The sequence below is a fragment of the Podarcis liolepis genome, assembly GCF_965112155.1.
Source record: "Podarcis liolepis genome assembly, chromosome: 7".
In the NCBI taxonomy this organism is placed as follows: Eukaryota; Metazoa; Chordata; class Lepidosauria; order Squamata; family Lacertidae; genus Podarcis; species Podarcis liolepis.
The window spans coordinates 82,904,216-82,921,604 of NC_139561.1; the positions used below are offsets into that span (position 1 = coordinate 82,904,216).

At 47.1% G+C, this 17,389-nt stretch overlaps 1 protein-coding gene across 11 annotated transcripts in view; it reads left to right on the forward strand.

The window, feature by feature from the left end:
- Positions 1 to 17,389, forward strand: part of POU2F2 (POU class 2 homeobox 2) — a 109,482-nt gene that overhangs the window by 75,101 nt on the left and 16,992 nt on the right. For 10 of the 11 annotated variants that reach the window (XM_083515494.1, XM_083515497.1, XM_083515492.1 and 7 more), the window contains 8 exons: positions 6,101 to 6,166; positions 7,973 to 8,007; positions 8,131 to 8,187; positions 11,616 to 11,735; positions 12,857 to 13,057; positions 14,081 to 14,186; positions 16,084 to 16,175; positions 16,998 to 17,159. In XM_083515494.1, the coding sequence (XP_083371620.1) occupies positions 6,101 to 6,166; positions 7,973 to 8,007; positions 8,131 to 8,187; positions 11,616 to 11,735; positions 12,857 to 13,057; positions 14,081 to 14,186; positions 16,084 to 16,175; positions 16,998 to 17,159 (839 nt within the window). Of the gene's footprint in view, positions 1 to 1,775; positions 1,902 to 6,100; positions 6,167 to 7,972; positions 8,008 to 8,130; positions 8,188 to 11,615; positions 11,736 to 12,856; positions 13,058 to 14,080; positions 14,187 to 16,083; positions 16,176 to 16,997; positions 17,160 to 17,389 lie in introns of those variants that run through there. The other variant, XM_083515490.1, reaches the window with a different exon arrangement.

Genomic DNA, 17,389 nt, shown 5'->3' on the forward strand with positions numbered 1-17,389 from the left:
CTAAATGATGAGATCCTTGATGAATTGGGGCAAACAGCTCTGCCTGGCATCTGACCAGCCCTCATTCAGCTGTGCCTGAAAATAGGCGGTAGACCTGAAGGTTGCCTGGAGTTCCAGTACCACGCTCCGGCACACATTTCCCATTGTAGTGTGCGAACATCGTCAGTTTCAGGGGAGGAACCTATTGCAGATCGGATTAGCATGTCCCCGGTTGATAGAGGATGAGAAGACAAGAAGGTGAAAGAAGTGTGTGTGCCTCTGTTGTGGGAAGGTGAGGCACTGTGCCATGGTATGGCACAGTGGGAAGGTGAGGCACTGTGCCATGGAATGTTCAGCCAAGGTGGTTGTCAAGACTCTGGTACTAGAAAACTCAAAATCCTAACTTTGGTAGAGGTCTGGGAGCTGGGACCAAAGAAGGAGTGTGGATCTTCCCAGAAGGCCCCTGAAGCTCCACCACCACTCAAATCAGCCATCACCTTGCCTACTGTCTTGCACACCCCTTTGGGGAAAGGGGTGCCTACTTGACTTGAGTCATGATAGACTCAGGACCCTCTAGCAATTTCCTGGATTGGGACATTGCCAATCAGCCGGGCATTGGTTCATGGGAGCTCAATGAGTCACTCTTCATGGATGCCATTGACAGTAGAGCAATGGTGCCTGGCACAATCATGCGGGTGACTGCACCTTCTACTCCTGAAGTTGCTGGACCCCCAAGAAGAGCTGTCATATTACCTGGCAACCCCACCATGCTTTCCCATTATGCTGGGGGCTGCCCTGGTGCACTCAGCACAACTTGTGCATCTCGTGGGGGCAGCGGTCCCTGGCATTTTCACTTCTATCAGCAATACTACAAGAAAACAGAGGATGTGTTTGCTGCAGCCACTGCACTTTCTTCCCCTGAAAACACCTTGCCCCCTTTCACAGCAAACAAGGACAAACTCCCAGCCAAGTATGACATCTTTCAGGATGTGTCCTGCAAGAAAGAGGCTGGCAAGCTACCACCACACTGTCCCTACACTGTGTCTATGATACCGCAGCATCCCCATCACCACCGAGATGGACCCAGGCATAGTGTGGTTTGACCAAGCAGCCACATGGGGTTCATAAATTACTCCTGGAAGTTCATTGTCTCCTTCTCTTGCCTCACTGTGCCATTGACCAACTGCCTCAAAGGTGGGAAATCCTTTCAGTGGACCGAGAAGGCTCAAGAGGGTTTTCATGGTTGAAAACAATGCCTCTGATGTGCCTATTGGGGTAGTGTTATTGTAGGCCAACCAAGGAGAAGGAGTTGGTTCTGTGCGCATACGATTCTCAGAAACTGACCCCTCCCAAGCAGACCTGCTCCAAATGGAAGAAATGAGGAAAATGCACTGGAATATGTGGGATAACGCTCACTTGATGAAACGTCATCTGATCTCCCCACAACCAAATCATGATGAGTACTTATTAATTAGCCAACATGGCCAATCTTTCTGCAAACAAAGCAGCCTAGATGCTCATTTAAAAGGTTGCCTGGAAGCGACCAATAACATTCTTATCATACCTACTAATAGTGAACTCATGAGTGCCATTCCCTAGGAAGCCAAAACAGCAATAGGGGAGGTATTGGCCAGCTTGGAGGCATCTTGTGCATTGCAAAAGTAGTTTTTTGGGGGGGAGAGACCCCAGAACAGCACACTCGGTAGTTATAGAATTTTGAATGTCCACTGGAGTGGGGATGAAATCAAGTATCTGGGGAAATGGCATGACTGGCTGGAACCCTGAACCAAGAGCATACTGCTCTGCAACATTTTATTGCATGTCCAACTTATTACCCAGAATGCTTTGCTTATTTCTCTCAGCATGGGGCTAATTGAAGGGTGCTGGAAGGCAGAGCAGGAAGCAGAGTTTGGGGAATCTTGGTGTGTATTTGACCCTATCCGCACTGTACATTTAAAGCAGTATCATACCACTTTAAACAATCATGGCTTCCCCCAAAGAACCCTGGGAACCATAGTGCTAAGAATTGTTAGGAGACCTCTATTGGACTTACAGAACTACAGTTTCCAGATTTCCCTGGAAGCAGGGATTGATTGTTGAACCACTCTGGGAATGGTATCTCTGTGAGAGGAACAGGAGTCTGTTAGTTCCCTCACAGTTCTACAATTTCCAGAGTGGTTTAACAGTCTACTCCTCCTCACAGGAAATTCTGGGAACTGTCATTCTATGAGGGAAATGAGCGTTTCCTAACAACTCTCAGTACCCTTAACAAACTACTTTTGCCAGAATTCTTAGGGGGAAGCCGTGACCGCTTAAAGTGCTTAAACCATATGGTGTGAATGTGGCAGATGCCTGAGGCTGGTGCGACTCAGCGGCCAACATCTGGAGGGCCACAGTGCGCAGGGCCAGCCACTCATGAGGCAGAGTGAAACAACTGCCTCGGGTGGCAGAATACTGCGGGACGGCGCTCCCACAAGGTTGCATAGCAACTGCAGTGGCAGCTTCCAGTGAGATTATATAGTAGTTTATTATTTATACCCTGTCCATCTGGCTGGGTTTCCCCAGCCACTCTGGGCATCTTGCAACAAAACACTAAAATACAATAACATTAAAAGCTTCCCTAAACAGGGCTGCCTTCAGATGTCTTCTAAAAGTTTGGTAGTTATTTTTCTCTTTGACATCTGGTGGGAGGGCATTCCACAGGACGGGTGCCACTACCAAGAAGGCCCTCTGCCTGGTTCCCTGTAACTTGGCTTCTTGCTGCAAGGGATCCACCAGAAGGCCCTCAGTGCCGGACCTCAGATTTCATGTTTTCCAATGCATGCATGGCAAAAATTCTCCTTTCTGGTGGAGTTAGGTGATCAAACTAACCCAGGTGAGAGAGAGCTCACCTCAGAGTAGTTTGCCCGTTGGCAGGAACTCTCTGTGCCACACTGCCTGGCTGCAAGTGGAATCCTTGCCCTCCTCTACCATCCCCACAGCTGCTCCCCCCAGATTTCTGATCAGGTACAGAATACGGTGCTGCACGTTGCCTAGAGGATGTGTTTTATGAGGTGACTAATATAACTAATAAATAAATAAGCGTGGTAAAATTCTCCTCAGCCTTTGACAGGATGATGCAGGGTACCGATACAGATGACCAAACTGCACCCTGGGAAACGTATAACCGTTTGTATATCGTCTTGTCAGGAGAATTTTTGCCACACGGAAGGTAGCAAAATGGTTGCCTGTGATGGACTTAATGTGCAGCTACCACTGTTACACATGCACTTCAGCTACAATTCGTTGGATGTTATTCATTTAATGAGAGGACCCAACTCAGGGGGTGGCCCCACTTTTTCTTGGACTCTCCACCCGTCAACTGCCCCCCACATCGCATGCTGAGGTCTAGCCTAGCTCAACAGGGCTTCCTTATTAGAGTGTGACTCATTAAGCATATGCAAATCAGACAAGAACAGCCGGTGATAAGGCTCCAGTCTTGGGGGTGGGAAACAGAAAAGACATCTTAAGAGGAAGGCAACTCTCTACGCCCCCATCCCTGTCCTGCACTGCAGGGCTGGTCCAGGTAGGAGCTGGAGGGCCAGGAGAGGGCAAAAGAGACCCTGGAAGCAAGGAGGGCGTTCCTTTTTTAAAATTGCTTTGGGTGAGGCAGCTTTTAGGCCAGACTGGAGCAAGAAAAGCAGTGTAAAACCTGCTCACTAAAGCTTTCCATTGTGAATGGTGGGGGTGGAGGGAGAGTTGACTTCGATCACTTTCAGTTATCATAGTATGTAGGCCCAGCCATGCCCGAAATGGTTACAGTTGTGTTCCTCAGCTGTGGCTGGTTGTTATTAAGAAAGAAATTTCCCCCACTTCAAGCTAAGATACGTGCAGTTCTAGCACGGGACCAAAAGTGCCCAGAGCGGGGAAGTCCACCCTCTGACTCTCCCCAGTTGCATCCAAATCACACCTTCCCCTCCCAGGTACCTCACAGTGTTGTGCGTGCCTTGTTTGGCTGCATCTACTGGCAGCACGCTCACTAAGGGCAGGATTAGGTAATTTGATTTGTGGGGATCTTGGGGGCCAGGAACTGATATGGATGACTTTGTGGTTTTAGCAATCTGTGGAAGTTTTGTTTTGTTTCTATTCCCCGTTTCTCAACTTCGTGAAGTTGGGCGAGTGGTTGCCTAGGCCCTCCTCTTGCAAGGTTTCACTTTCTGATCTGAGCTGCTGGGGTCTCCCCAAACATATTGGGCCTTTCCAAAGAGTGTTCTATAGAATAGATTTCCGTAGTGCTAAAGTCACACAAACTAGGGTCTAGCATCTGTAGTGCAATATCTTACTCCTTTGCAGTGTAGCTTGGGCGGTGGTGGGAAGGAGAGGGTGTAGCGTATGTTGGAAAGCAAAAGTATGCCTCTTTTTATTTATTTTGTGCACATGATCCATGTTAGAAGAAAGCAACCTTTAGCTCTCATCTTTGCACCTTCTGCCATGCCATGCTATTTGGACCCAGTTATGTATAAATAGGGGTATGGGAAAGCGGGGAAGGAGTCAAGTTTGTTGGTGATGCCAAATTATTTAGGAGAATCAAAAAATTCAACAGAACTAAATGAAAAACATGATGGCAGTAAGATTGCAAAATGAGATGATGATGATGATGCAAAATGAGATGATGATGATGATGATAATACCCTGCCCATCTGGCTAGGTTTCCCCAACCACTCTGAGCAGCTTCCAGCAAAAGATAAAAACATAATAAAATGTCAAGCATTAAAAACTTCCCAATACCGGGCTGCCTTCAGATGTCTTCTAGAAGTTGTGTAGTTCTTTATCTCCTTGACATCTGATGGGAGGGTGTTCCACAGGGCGGGCGCCACTTCCAAGAAGGCCCTCTGCCTGGTTCCCTGTAGCTTCACTTCTTGTGGGAGGGAACTGTCAGAAGACCCTCGGAGCTGGACCTCAGTGTCCGGGCTGAATGATGGGGGGACCACCTCCTGCAGTGAGCACTGGAAGGGAGGATAAGTGGCCTTTAGAGGCCTGGTCCTCTAATGGATATTCCTCCTCTGAATTTTCCGCTTCCATTAAAAATAGAAAGAAAATATTGTTTTTACTTGCAGGAGGTAACTAGGAAAAACATGCAAGCTATTGCTCACCAAAAAGTAAACTGCTTTTCAGTGTTGGCCACTGAAATGTCTTTCCATTATATTGGTCAAGATATAGTAAGACAGAGATGGGAATCTGCCAGAAGTTATTAGACTCCATTTTCCATCAGCCTTAGCCAGCAGGGCCAATGGTCAGCAGGGCCGGAGGCTCCAGAGGGTGGCACTACTGCCACTGTGCACCCACTGCATGCCACCTCCAGTTGCCCACAGGGCACAAACTGCTGCTGGGTGACCTCTTAGAATCATAGAATCATAGAATCATAGAATCATAGAGTTGGAAGAGACCACAAGGGCCATCGAGTCCAACCCCCTGCCAAGCAGGAAACAACATCAGAGCACTCCTGACATATGGTTGTCAAGCCTCTGCTTAAAGATCTCCAAAGAAGGAGACTCCACCACACTCCTTGGCAGCAAATTCCACTGTCACCTCTTCCTCCTCCTGTTCCTCTGCCACTGTGACTGTGTCCTCCCCACTGTTGCGTCTCCTCTTACACCGCCTGGAGGCAGCCTGGCAAAGCTGTGGTTTGCTTGGCTGGCAGGTGGTCTGCTGTGTAAGCTGTGGAGAGGTGGGGATAGATGGGGGGCTGCGGAGGAGGAGCAGGAGCAGGTGCCGAGCACTGGGCAGTAGATGCCCAGCGCTGATGAAGATCAGGAGTGGGCAGAGGAGGGGGGATAGCTCCAGGGCTTTTGTCTCAAGCAGCAAAACGACCTGGGCTGGCCTTTAATGGTCAGGGATGATGGGAGATGGCGTCCAATAACGCAGGAGAGCCACAGATTGCCCATCCCTGATTCAACTAGGCATATATTTTCAAATTCTATGTACTGTAAACGTTACTGTATTGATATTTAAATACTTTAGATTAGTATTTAGGTTCTGGGTGTTCTGCTCTGATTCCCCCCACTGCCTCTTGGTGTACCGTCACAATCTGATGTAGCGCTCACCCCCATTTTCTTTCCACCCTCTTTTCTTTCTCTCATAGAAGTAAGAATGTCTAAGCCCCTGGAGCTGGAGAAGGCGCGGCTGGAGCTGCAAGAGGAGCACACAGGTAGCAGTGCCTGGAGGGAAGGGATGGGGATTTGGTCATTCATTATAATTTTTATGAACTAGCAAAATATCTGTCATTATGAGCTTTGAAAAGTGGGTGAGGGATGGGAGACTACTGTGATGTGCACAGTGATCTCTAGAGTGATCTCACCTCAGTACAGACTTCTGCGCTCCCCCATCACCCAACAACGGTGCCCAAAAGCCATTTTCCTTTGTCCCATAACCCCACAGTTGCAGGGAGACCATGCCTCAGCTTTCATTTGCATTGCTCTGTCCTGAGTTCCATTCTTTGGTCCTAATGGAATGTGACAAACCGACTAGCTTAGGAACTAGCCTTCATATAATATATGAAACACATGTTTTGTGATATGTACACTTCTTGTTTATTTTGTAAACTGCCCTGGGGTGATCATCTCCTCCTCCTCCTCCTTACTGTTATTGTAAAATAAATCCTCCCAATGTTCTGCATTTTAAAAAGTTTTTCAGACCCAATAAATTAGACTAAGCAATAAAAATGCAACTAAGATAACATACGATTTGCACTAGCAAGTTTTTGAATGAGTCTTAGTGAAGCAAATTTGGGGGAGAGGGGCAAATTTAGGCATGATGAAAAATGGTCATGTGGGGTGTCTGGGGGCTGAGAAGAGAAGCAGTGAGAAGTCCTGAAAGCGATTGTGTAATGGGTATGAGTTACTCGTGCGTAAACTCCCGCCTCTCTAGGCTTAATTGCCTTGGTTAAACCATTCGGACTGCACAGCACATCTCCATGTGGCTGTCTCAGTCGCTGGCAGAATCTGTCTGTGGGCGTTTCTTAAACCTTTTCCAGCATAAAAGCTGTCTGACTCCCAGTCGCCTCCTTCTCTCACTGCGCGGGAGTCTTCTGCGCAGGGAGGGCGTGGGTAGTGGAGGGCCTGTGCTCTCCTCACTGATCTCCAGAGAAGAATCCCGGAGCTCTCCCTCCGCTTCCCCCATTTGCCCCCCTTTATCCCTGGGGTTGCGCTGATTTCCTTCCTCCTCTACCGAGCTGCTTCTCCCCCTGGTGATGGGTCCTTCGCCCGCAGAATCTGGGAGCCTTCCCTTCGCCTCTCGCTCTGATGTCAGTTCCCTGACAGATTGTTTTAGGGGAGCAGAAGGAATGAAGCAGAGAATAAATGTTAGAAGGAAGGCTGGGTGGAAAGAAGCAGCCAATGTTTGGTACATGGCCGTGCCACTTCCCGTAACTGTTTAGTGGGCCAGATTACCCCTTGGTAGAAAGAAGGGAAAGCACCAAATATCAGACAAAAAGCGGGGAGACCTCAGAGGTTTGCCTACCTCTATAAACATGCTACATGTACAATGCATTAAACATTCAGAAAAAGCTTGTGTCTTTAGAATTTACTGTAATGTAGAAATGAATGCAAATATTACATACATAACCACCTAGCCTTTATATTATAACAACTCATTTCAAAAATGTAATTAAGTCCCTTTCTTTAAAACCATACCAGCATTGTCCAAAATGCCAGAATTATAGTATGGTTTGCATATATATCTTGATTTTAGAGTGATCCTACACTTGGGCATGTGTGTTCATGCACGTACAGTACCATAAGAAACCTCATAGCCATGACTGAAATCCTGCAAGTGACAGAGAAAGGCACAGGACCTGTGGGGAGAGGAGGAGAAGAAACAGGCATGGCAGGCTTGATGTGGCCTTTGGGACTCTTATTTGAGAATGTAGGCCTTGGGAGGAGGGTTCAAGGGATGGGGATTATTGAAGTGATGGCTTTGTATGGAAGCTTTATGACAATTATCTCCTTGGTTTCAGATACAGAAAGAAATGGACCTGACACAAACCACCAGGTGAGAAAGGTTGGCCAGAAGCTGGAGGTTTATAGTAGTGGCACAAATGTTGTTGTGGCAGGCAAGGGGCATGCTCTTAGTCTGTTGATGCTGACTTCCTTTTTCTCTCTTTGTCCCTTGCAGACCCAGCAGAGCAAACCTTCCCCGTTCTCCCCATCCCCAACCAGCACCGGCACTAAGGTAAGTGACATCCTCTAGCTCCCACTAGCACCACTGCAGAGGAAATTGTTTCTCTGCCAGTTCTCACCATACTCAAAAGAGAAGACAGTTTCCCATACATCCTTGTAATAACAGTGGTCTCCGCCACTAGGCACCATCTTCCAACAGTTTGCAGGGCTGCTTTTTTGTGCTTCTTTGTGCTCCCCTATATGGGGAACAAGGTTAAGTTCAAATCCCCGTGGTGGGGTGAGCTCCCGTTGCTCAGTCCCAGCTCCTGCCAGCCTAGCAGTTCAAAAGCACGTCAAAGTGCAAGTAGATAAATAGGTACCACTCTGGCGGGAAGGTAAACGGCATTTCCGTGCACTGCTCTGGTTCGCCAGAAGCGGCTTAGTCATGCTGGCCACATGACCCGGAAGCTGTACGCTGGCTCCCTCGGCTAATAAAGCGAGATGAGCGCCGCAACCCCAGAGTTGTTCGCGACTGGACCTAATGGTCAGGGGTCCCTTTACCTTTACCTTTTAGGTACCATCTATGGGGAATAAAAATGTCACCTCTTATCTGCAACTACCATAGCCAAGTCTAGGAGAATGGAGGTCAGAGAGGGAAGAAATCAGGTTGCAGGTTATAATATTAATGAGGAAATAGGAATCCAATTTTGCAGTGCCTCTGACTGGGGAACCTCCGAACTTTGGCACCCAAGCCACACTACCCCTCCACAAGGAGGAGAGATTTGCTTGTTTTGTGAATGGATGTGTGTGTGTGTATATGTTAATAGGTAAAAATAAAGGTAAAATATGTTAATAGTTAATAGGTGTGTTAATAGTTGTACGTGTGTATGTTCTGGAATGTGGATTCCAGCAGCTTCTAATGGAGGTAAAGTGGACCTTGGCTCTGTGTCCTGCAATAATGCTTTATCATAAGTAAAGGTAAAGGGACCCCTGACCGTTAGGTCCAGTCGTGACCGACTCTGGGGTTGCGGCGCTCATCTCGCTTTTCTGGCCGAGGGAGCCAGCGTACAGCTTCCGGGTCATGTAGCCAGCATGACTAAGCCGCTTCTGGCGAACCAGAGCAGCGCACAAAAATGACATTTACCTTCCTGCCGGAGCGGTACCTATTTATCTACTTGCACTTTGACGTGCTTTCAAACTGCTAGGTTGGCAGGAGCAGGGACCGAGCAACGGGAGCTCATCCTGTCGCGGGGATTCAAACTGCCGACCTTCTGATCGGCAAGCCCTAGGCTCTGTGGTTTAACCCACAGTGCCACCCGCGTCCCAATGCTTTATCATATCACATGTTAAATAATAATAATAACATGGGTCAGTGGGAGCATTTGGGTGAAAAAGGAGGTTGAGGTATCTAGCTACGTTCACTAGCAGCTGCCACCAGAGGGAGCACAGTATCAATTTGCAGTGCCCTTCGTGAAGAGGGTAGCCGAATTCTAATCTTCACAGTGATTTGGGAGGTGCAAATCAAGCCAGCTTGTATCAGAATTCAGAAAGAACAAATTCCTGAAGTATCCCTGTTTATTATGATAGAGGGGTATAAAATTATGCATGGTATGAAGAGAGTGTATAAGAGACTCCCCCCACCCCCATCATAATACTAGGACCTAGGGCCATCCAATAAAGCTACATGTAGGAAGTTTCAGAACAGACAAAAGAAAGTACTTTTTTCACCCAGCACGTATTTAAACCATGCAATTCACTACCAAAGATGTTGTGAAGGCTTCAAACTTAGCTGGCTTGAAAATGGGATTAGACAGATTCATAGAGGATAAGGCTATCAGCAGTGGTGGAGCTAGCTGCTCCGGCACCTGGAGCAGGGCATATGCTGGGCGAGGCTAGCCACCTGCAGGGGCGGGGCTAGCCGCCAGGAGTGCCAACGAGTCTTTGGGGGGGGTGCTCCAGCGGTGAGATCCTTTCATGTTGAATACGCTGATAAGTTTAGGCATTAGGTTTATTAGAGTGAAAAGAATTTGGAAAGGACAGGAAGCCAAGTTTACATTCCATTCTCCTTCTCAATGCTCCTCCTTGACTCTCTGAAGACAAGTGGTCCAGAGGGCTGTTTAAATGCCTTTTTACAAAAAGGATTTTCGAATGGCCTATGCTGTGCTTTGAAATCCCAATGAGTGGGGCTGCAAAGGGTAACATGACCTGCCACCCATCTGTCAAATTTTGCCCAGCAGGGTTGGAGAGACAAGGATCCGACCCACTCGCCAGAAAATGTTCTCCACCTCTGTTTATCAGTGTGTTTATCTGTCTTAGTTGACCACTGTTTCCTCCAGATCTCCTGTGGTTCTCTAAATGCTGTACTGCAACTCCCATCATTCCATGCTAATGGGAGTTGGAGTCCAAAGACATCTGTGGGCCACAGGTTCCCTATCCCTACCCCAGAACCAGCTATGGTGGCTGTAGGTGAGTGAATTCTAAGGAAAAGTAGCATTTCTGCAGTGCCATGGAGTATTATTTACTACATTTCTATTCCTGTCTTCATTTGGAAAGCAACTTACAGATCCCTCAGGATAGTCCTCCCATCAGGTCACTAACCTACCGGTACCTACTTAGCTTTAAAACTCTGGTTTTTTTTACAGCCCCTCTATATTTTCTAGTTAAACATATGTTGCTGTGTTTTGAAGCACAACAGAAACCTGGAAAACCCATTTTGTCCCAGGACTGGAATCATGAAGTAATTCAATACCCCCCCCCCCAGTTGATTGATTTCTGAGTAACTGAAGAAACTTATTTTTTATTTTTCTGGTATAATATATAGTTGAGTGGAAGGTTGGGTGGGTCAGAACCGTGGGCAGCTTTGTACTTTTGTAATCAGTGTGGTAGAGACTCATGAATCAAGTTTGGTTTTGCGGGGGAATTCCCTGTGCCTCAGGCCCAGCAGCAAAACAGGAAGCCAACCTAGCAATGAGTCAGAGAGATAGCATCAACTTCCAGTTGTTGGGATTTTGGTGCTTATGTTGCTCTTTGTCCCTTTAGCAAGTCGCTTGCAGCAGCAGAGTGAATTAAACACGTGCAGAGCTGCTTACTTAGCATAATGTATTCAAGTTGCAGAATTTTTTTGTTTTCCTTGGTGTTGCTTAGCAGCACCCAGCACCTTGGACAATGTTCCTCAGTTCCATTGGGCCACCATCCTCTCCCTGCAGTGACACAGATAGGACTCCGTATTTTCAATGGTAGCCTTAAAACCCGATCCTTTTGCGCTGCCCTGTGAGAGCTACCCATTGCCATAGCTCTGCTTAAGCGCTTCTTCCAGGCTGGTAGCTCGGATGTTAGGGAAGGGGAGATTAGGGGCACAGGAGAGGGGGTCAGGAAGCATGGAAGGAGAAGGAGGACAACATCAAATTTGTGTCTCAAACAAGCAATGTTGAGCTGCAACAGGAGCGGACAGCTGGAGAGAGAGTCGTAGTGATTCTCTTTCATCTTGTTTTCTCCCTCCAGATCAAAGCTGAAGACCCAACAGAAATTCCTCCAGCTCCAGCCCCAGTCCCGGCTCCCCCAGCTCAGCAGCCACACCTGCCCCAGGCCCAGCTTATGTTAGCTGGCAGCCAGCTGGCTGGGGTAAGTGGAAGGTCCTGTGGCCAGACATAGATTACGGAGTTTGGCTTAAGTGGCCCAGGGGGTGGCAGGGAGGTGGATACAAACAAAGGGCTGTTTCCATGACCAGTTTTCTAACAATTGAAAGTCCTGAACTCAAGAAGCATTGAGCCAAGGTTCATTATGTAAAAAGCATGGTTATTATTTGATGGGAAGCTTCTCTCTTTCCATAAAGTTGTTTCATAGATTATGTAGTAACAAATCCAGGTTTGTAAGTATACAGATTAGAGAGAGAGTGCGTGTGTCTTCTGACAAGCACACTGTATGTGTTTATTATTTAGGTGTGCACTTGGCAAAAATAGTTAAAGAAATCATGTACTAAAAGGCCTGTGGTATCAGTTAATGATTCAGAATAGTTTAAGGGAAATAGAGGGTTGATAGGAAGATGGTAGCTGGGGAGGCATGGCTCCCTGGCACTCTGGGGTGGACACTGAAGGATGATGAAAAGGAAATGTTGATTTTGAAATCTCATCCCTCTCCTCTCCTCTGAATGTGGTAGGTAGAGGCCTGGGGAAGTAGACATTTCTCCTGTGCAGGTGTGGCTTGTGGAGGGGCTTAGATTGAAACTAAATTCTCATTCTGCATTGCTCTAGCAAAATGCTGCTTATACCTTCCTCATATAAGCAGTAAGGGACCCAGAATGGTGTTGTGTGTTCGTCAGCATTTCTCAGTAATGTGAGAAGCTTAGGTTTGCCCACTCCGTTCCTCCTCCTGTGCCTTTCCCAGGAGAAATTCAACACACACAGGATTTCCTGTCCCTGAACATAACGTGAAAGAACAACAGCCCTCATCTGCTTAGTGAAATTGTCCTATTGTGTTGAATTATAAGCACAGGCACTGCTGTCAGGAAAGGAGTTGGCAACCAAGAGGAATATATTGCTTGGCTCTCTGCTTGCTGGGGCTCTTGCTGATGCGCTGGGTGGGAGAAGGACCCAACTAACCAGCTTCTTCCTTCTCTCTGCCTGGTTGATTTCTCCTCCTCCCCTTTTTCGCCTCTACTCCCCTTTTGCCTGGTCACCCCCTCCTGGCCTGCCATTTGCTATGCTGCCCTGGGTACACCTCTTCTCTGCCTTCCACCAACCCAGCTTACGGCCCTGATGCCTGCCCAACAGCAGCTGCTTCTGCAGCAGGCCCAAGCGCAGCTCCTGGCAGCCGCCGTGCAGCAGTCCAATGCCGCAGCTGCCGCAGCCTCCTCTCAGCAGCCTGGGGCTGAGCTGACGGCGCCACAGAACCAGCCCCAGACGCCACAGCTTGCCCTGTCGCAGCCAATCCAGCTCACTGCACAGGTAAGGGCTTGTGCACGGGAGGCTCAGCTTGCCGGGGGTCTGGCCAGAATGGATTGCCCAGCATTACACACCACCACACAGAGAACAGGGCAGAAGTCAAAGCCTATGACAGGCTGCTCATGCAGACGTGGCCTGATCCATGGTTGGCATCCATCTGTCTCAGGAGACAGTGGAGGGGTGCGCCTTTCTGGGCGAGGTCAAACTGTTGGAAAGTTGCAGTGCCTGCTGTGGCTCTAGAGACCGATGCGGGAGAGACATGTTTTGTTGCAGCTGGGACAGGTGAAGGCACTGCGGCATTTCTTCTCTTATGTAGGGATGTGTATAGAAACTAGGAGAGGATGTGTTTGTTAGATATTATCCTTCAGTTCAGCAGGGTACATCCCTTTGTCGGGCAAAAATAAGGAACCTGTTGATAGGTTAGCTTTAACCTTTAGTTTTAGTAATCCAGGATGCTTTATTGCAGACTGGATTTCCTGTTATTTCCCCCTTTTCTCCCTTAAAAACAATAGACACGCCAAACAGTCTTCTCATAAGTAAAGATAGATTTACTCACTCAGTTTCACAGTAGCATTCTTGAGGCAGGCTGAAAATGTAGTTGCAGACATATACAGTAGTTTAGATCAAAATGGAGTTTGAGCTGTGACTCAGATTCAGCACTTGTCCTTCATCCCTAGTCACTGATGAGGCATCGAAGAGAAGAGGAGAGAGAGATCGGAGATCAGGAATCAGAGAGAGACCAGGCTGGGAACGTGACCGGCTTATATAGGCTGTGCCCCTTTACCTGGCTGTACACAGTGGAAGTGGCTCTCACAGGGAGGATTTTCTGTAGACCCTGTGAGATCCAACTTCCTCTGTGTGTGCCTTTCTAGCAAACACACATTGCCACTCGCCACAACAGACCCTGGTCAACTGTAGGAGAATCCTCAACACCTTCACCGGACTGCAGTCCCCAGCATTAAACTGGCATAAATTTGCATGGTAGATATACCCACACTCTTCCTCCCCCTCGCTTCTCTGTTCTAGGACATCCAGCAGCTGCTCCAGCTCCAGCAGTTAGTCCTCGTCCCAGGGCACCACCTCCAGCCGCCTGCACAGTTCCTGCTGCCACAGGCCCAGCAGGGACAGCAAGGTAAGAATGGCTTGTGTGTGAAAAAGAGACTGCATAGGCCACACTCCGCTTCTCCTGGCAAAAGGGTATTTGCAGGCAAGCAGTTCCTAGTGCAACGAGCCGTTGTTTTTCCGCTGTAAGCTGCAAATGAAATTGCCATTGACTTTATGCCCTGATGGGGGGAAAGCTCAGTGAAGTGCTCTTTCCCAACAACTTTTGAGATGTATAAGAAAAACGTTCTAAAATGTTGTGAAAAGTCTGAAAAATAAAACATTGGCACAGGATGAAAAAACAGCAGCATTTGAAAATCAGCACTATAATTCTCTTCCATAGAAGTGCCATGGCATGAATACTGTAATATTTAAAAATGGTTCTAAAAGCATTTTCAGTGTTAATTAAAACATTTTTTTAAAACAACAACAACAATGTAATGAAATGACGCTGACTGGAAAATAATAATAATGAAGGTGAAATGGCAATAGGTTCGGCTGCTTTAGGCATCCCTGCCAAAACCAGATGGAAAAGAAAATGGAAGAGTAACAATACTACGGTGATTTACACCTGTAAAGATTCCACTAGTGTTTATTATTATTATTAATAATATTAATATTAATAACAACAACAACATGGGATTTTTTGTGGTCTGTCGAAAACCAGAAGCAGCAGCACAGAGAAGACACAGGGGGGAGACAATGAGTTGATGATGTCATGTACCGGTAGATGCTGATAGATGCCCTATAAAAAGTGAGTGAACCAAGTGTGAGGATAGTAAGCACCTAGTGTGGAAGCACTGTAAGGCAGGGATGGGGAATCTGTGCCCTCCCCCCTCCAGATGCTCTTCGATCTACCAAACTACAGCCAATGTGGCCAATGGTCAGGAATGGTGGAGTTGTAGTCCAGCAACATCTGAAGGACCACACATTCCTCATCCCTGCTGTAAGCCTTGGACAAAAAAAACCAAAACACAGAGTTCACTGTCAGCCTACATCTTCTTACCCCACCCTCACCAAGCCCAGGTCTACCAGGAATTATGTTAAGTCCTGAAAGGTGATAAAATCATGTGTCTGAATATTTTCAAAGTACTGTTCCCTCACCACAGAATTCCCTGTTTGTTCCCCCCCATTCTGGGATGAAGAGGCAGATTAGGGAACTGGAGAAATCTGCCTCAGCATAAAGCATTTTATTCTCTCAAATTAGAATCATGTGCTGGATGGTAGGGGTGAGACGATTTTCCAATTTTGCTTCCTCTTACTTTTTCATTTTTCCAATCTTAAGTTTCCACACCAGTTTGCAATTAAAAAAAAGAAAGTCCTCGTGAAAATTCCATCAACATTTTTGTACGAATTTATCCTAATAAATATATTTTTGCAGAGCAATTTTCTTAATATAACACTACATTTCTATGTTATTTTCACAAATATATGATTTTTTATGTAGTCTTTACTCTCATTTATGAATCTTAGTGCAAAATAACCTAGCTGGAGAACTGCGTTGCAGAATTTGGAGAAGTATGAATTTCAACAAATGGCTGTGTTTCAGTTTACACTTTGTTTCAGAATGTGTGAATTAAATAGGCTCACCTTCAAATTCCTCCCCAGTCTGCAAGAAAAGACAAACAACTGTGAAGAATAGAAAAAACCACATTTTCTAAATGCTGCAGTGTCCAGCTAGGCTTTTTCCTTGTCTGCACATTTTCCGCAGTAGCTGCTATTGTGAATTTTTATTTTCTCTTCAGCCAATGAGGAGTAGGATTTTACTTCGCTTAAATAACAACAGTGGAGGTTTTTAGGGGTCTGAAGAATGGCACCAAACTGGCAGGTTTTTATTCCGGGTTTGGTCAGTAACTTTTCACACGGTGGAATAAGGTGGTGCTTGATTTTGCGAAGCTGAGCTGTTCACTACATCTTTTCCCTCACAGGGCTGCTCTCGACACCAAATCTCTTTCAGCTACCTCAGCAAAACCCAGGGAGCCTCCTGCCGAACCAGCCTCGTGCAGGACTCCCAGCACAGGTGAGTGCGTAAAATACTCAGTGGGAACGCAGAGATATTACCAGCCTTGGCCTGGCAGTCTCATTCTTCATCTTTTAATGCTGTACTCTTGTCTACTCCAGTATATCTTGCTTTGAAGAAAAGACTGTTTCACCACAGTTAACGCAATGCAATGATCATTTTGTCAGACCCTTGAAGGCAGTGGCGATCAGGAATTTGTTTATTTGTTTAGTACATTTACACCCCTTCCATTATGGAACTTCACGTGGTGTGGATGGAGGGGGGATCCTTTCCCAGTCAGTCTTCCAACCAGGCACTGATCAGACCTCTAGACCTGCTTAGCTTCAGCATGGTGGCTCTGTATCCTGTGCCCTGGGACTATGAGGATTGTGATCACTCATCTCACCTTTGCCTCTGCTTAAACAGTTTCCCAGGTATTGTTTCAAAGACTTGCAGAAATGTCTGACCAGAGCCAACAATGGGATATAAGTAATATGGTAATATTGACACCACCTGGGAAGCAGTGTCCTTTTGTCCCACTGCTTGGCCCGGGAGGCAGGGAGGGGGAAATCACTCTTTAGAGTCCAACTGAAGCGCACAACAAGTTGGGTTTTCTCCAGATTTGCTCCAGTTTGGAGCTAGAGTGCAGGGTTTCCCTGGGAAAGGAGTGGGTCAGGCAGAAGACCGCTTGGCCCCGTGCTTTCTAGGCATGGGACTGGTGGAAGTGTGGACGAGCCCTAAGCTGTTTCACTGAGGTTTTGTTCATACATTATTCTTTGCCTTCTGTTTGGTGCTTTCGTGCAACTTGGTTCAGCGTTTCTGTGTCTTCTTTCTGCTCCCCAGCAAGTGACTCGGCCTGGCCTCCCCGAGTCCCACCTCACTCACTCACAGCCGCCCAAATGCCTGGAGACCCCTTCACACCCCGAGGAGCCCAGCGACTTGGAGGAGCTGGAGCAGTTTGCCCGCACCTTCAAGCAGCGGCGTATCAAGCTGGGCTTCACACAGGTACAGGCCAGGGTGTCTGGCTTAGTCTAGTCCACGATGGAAGAGTGGGATGTCGTTGGTTTCCTTTAGGGGGCTGTGCCAGATGTGGCCCTGTGAACATTTTCACTGTGAAATTATTATTATTATTATTATTTTCTCCCCCCCCCCAAGATCTTTATTGAAACTTAACATATATACATAATAACCAAAATTCCCAATGATTCCCTCACATAAAATATAATATCTAAATT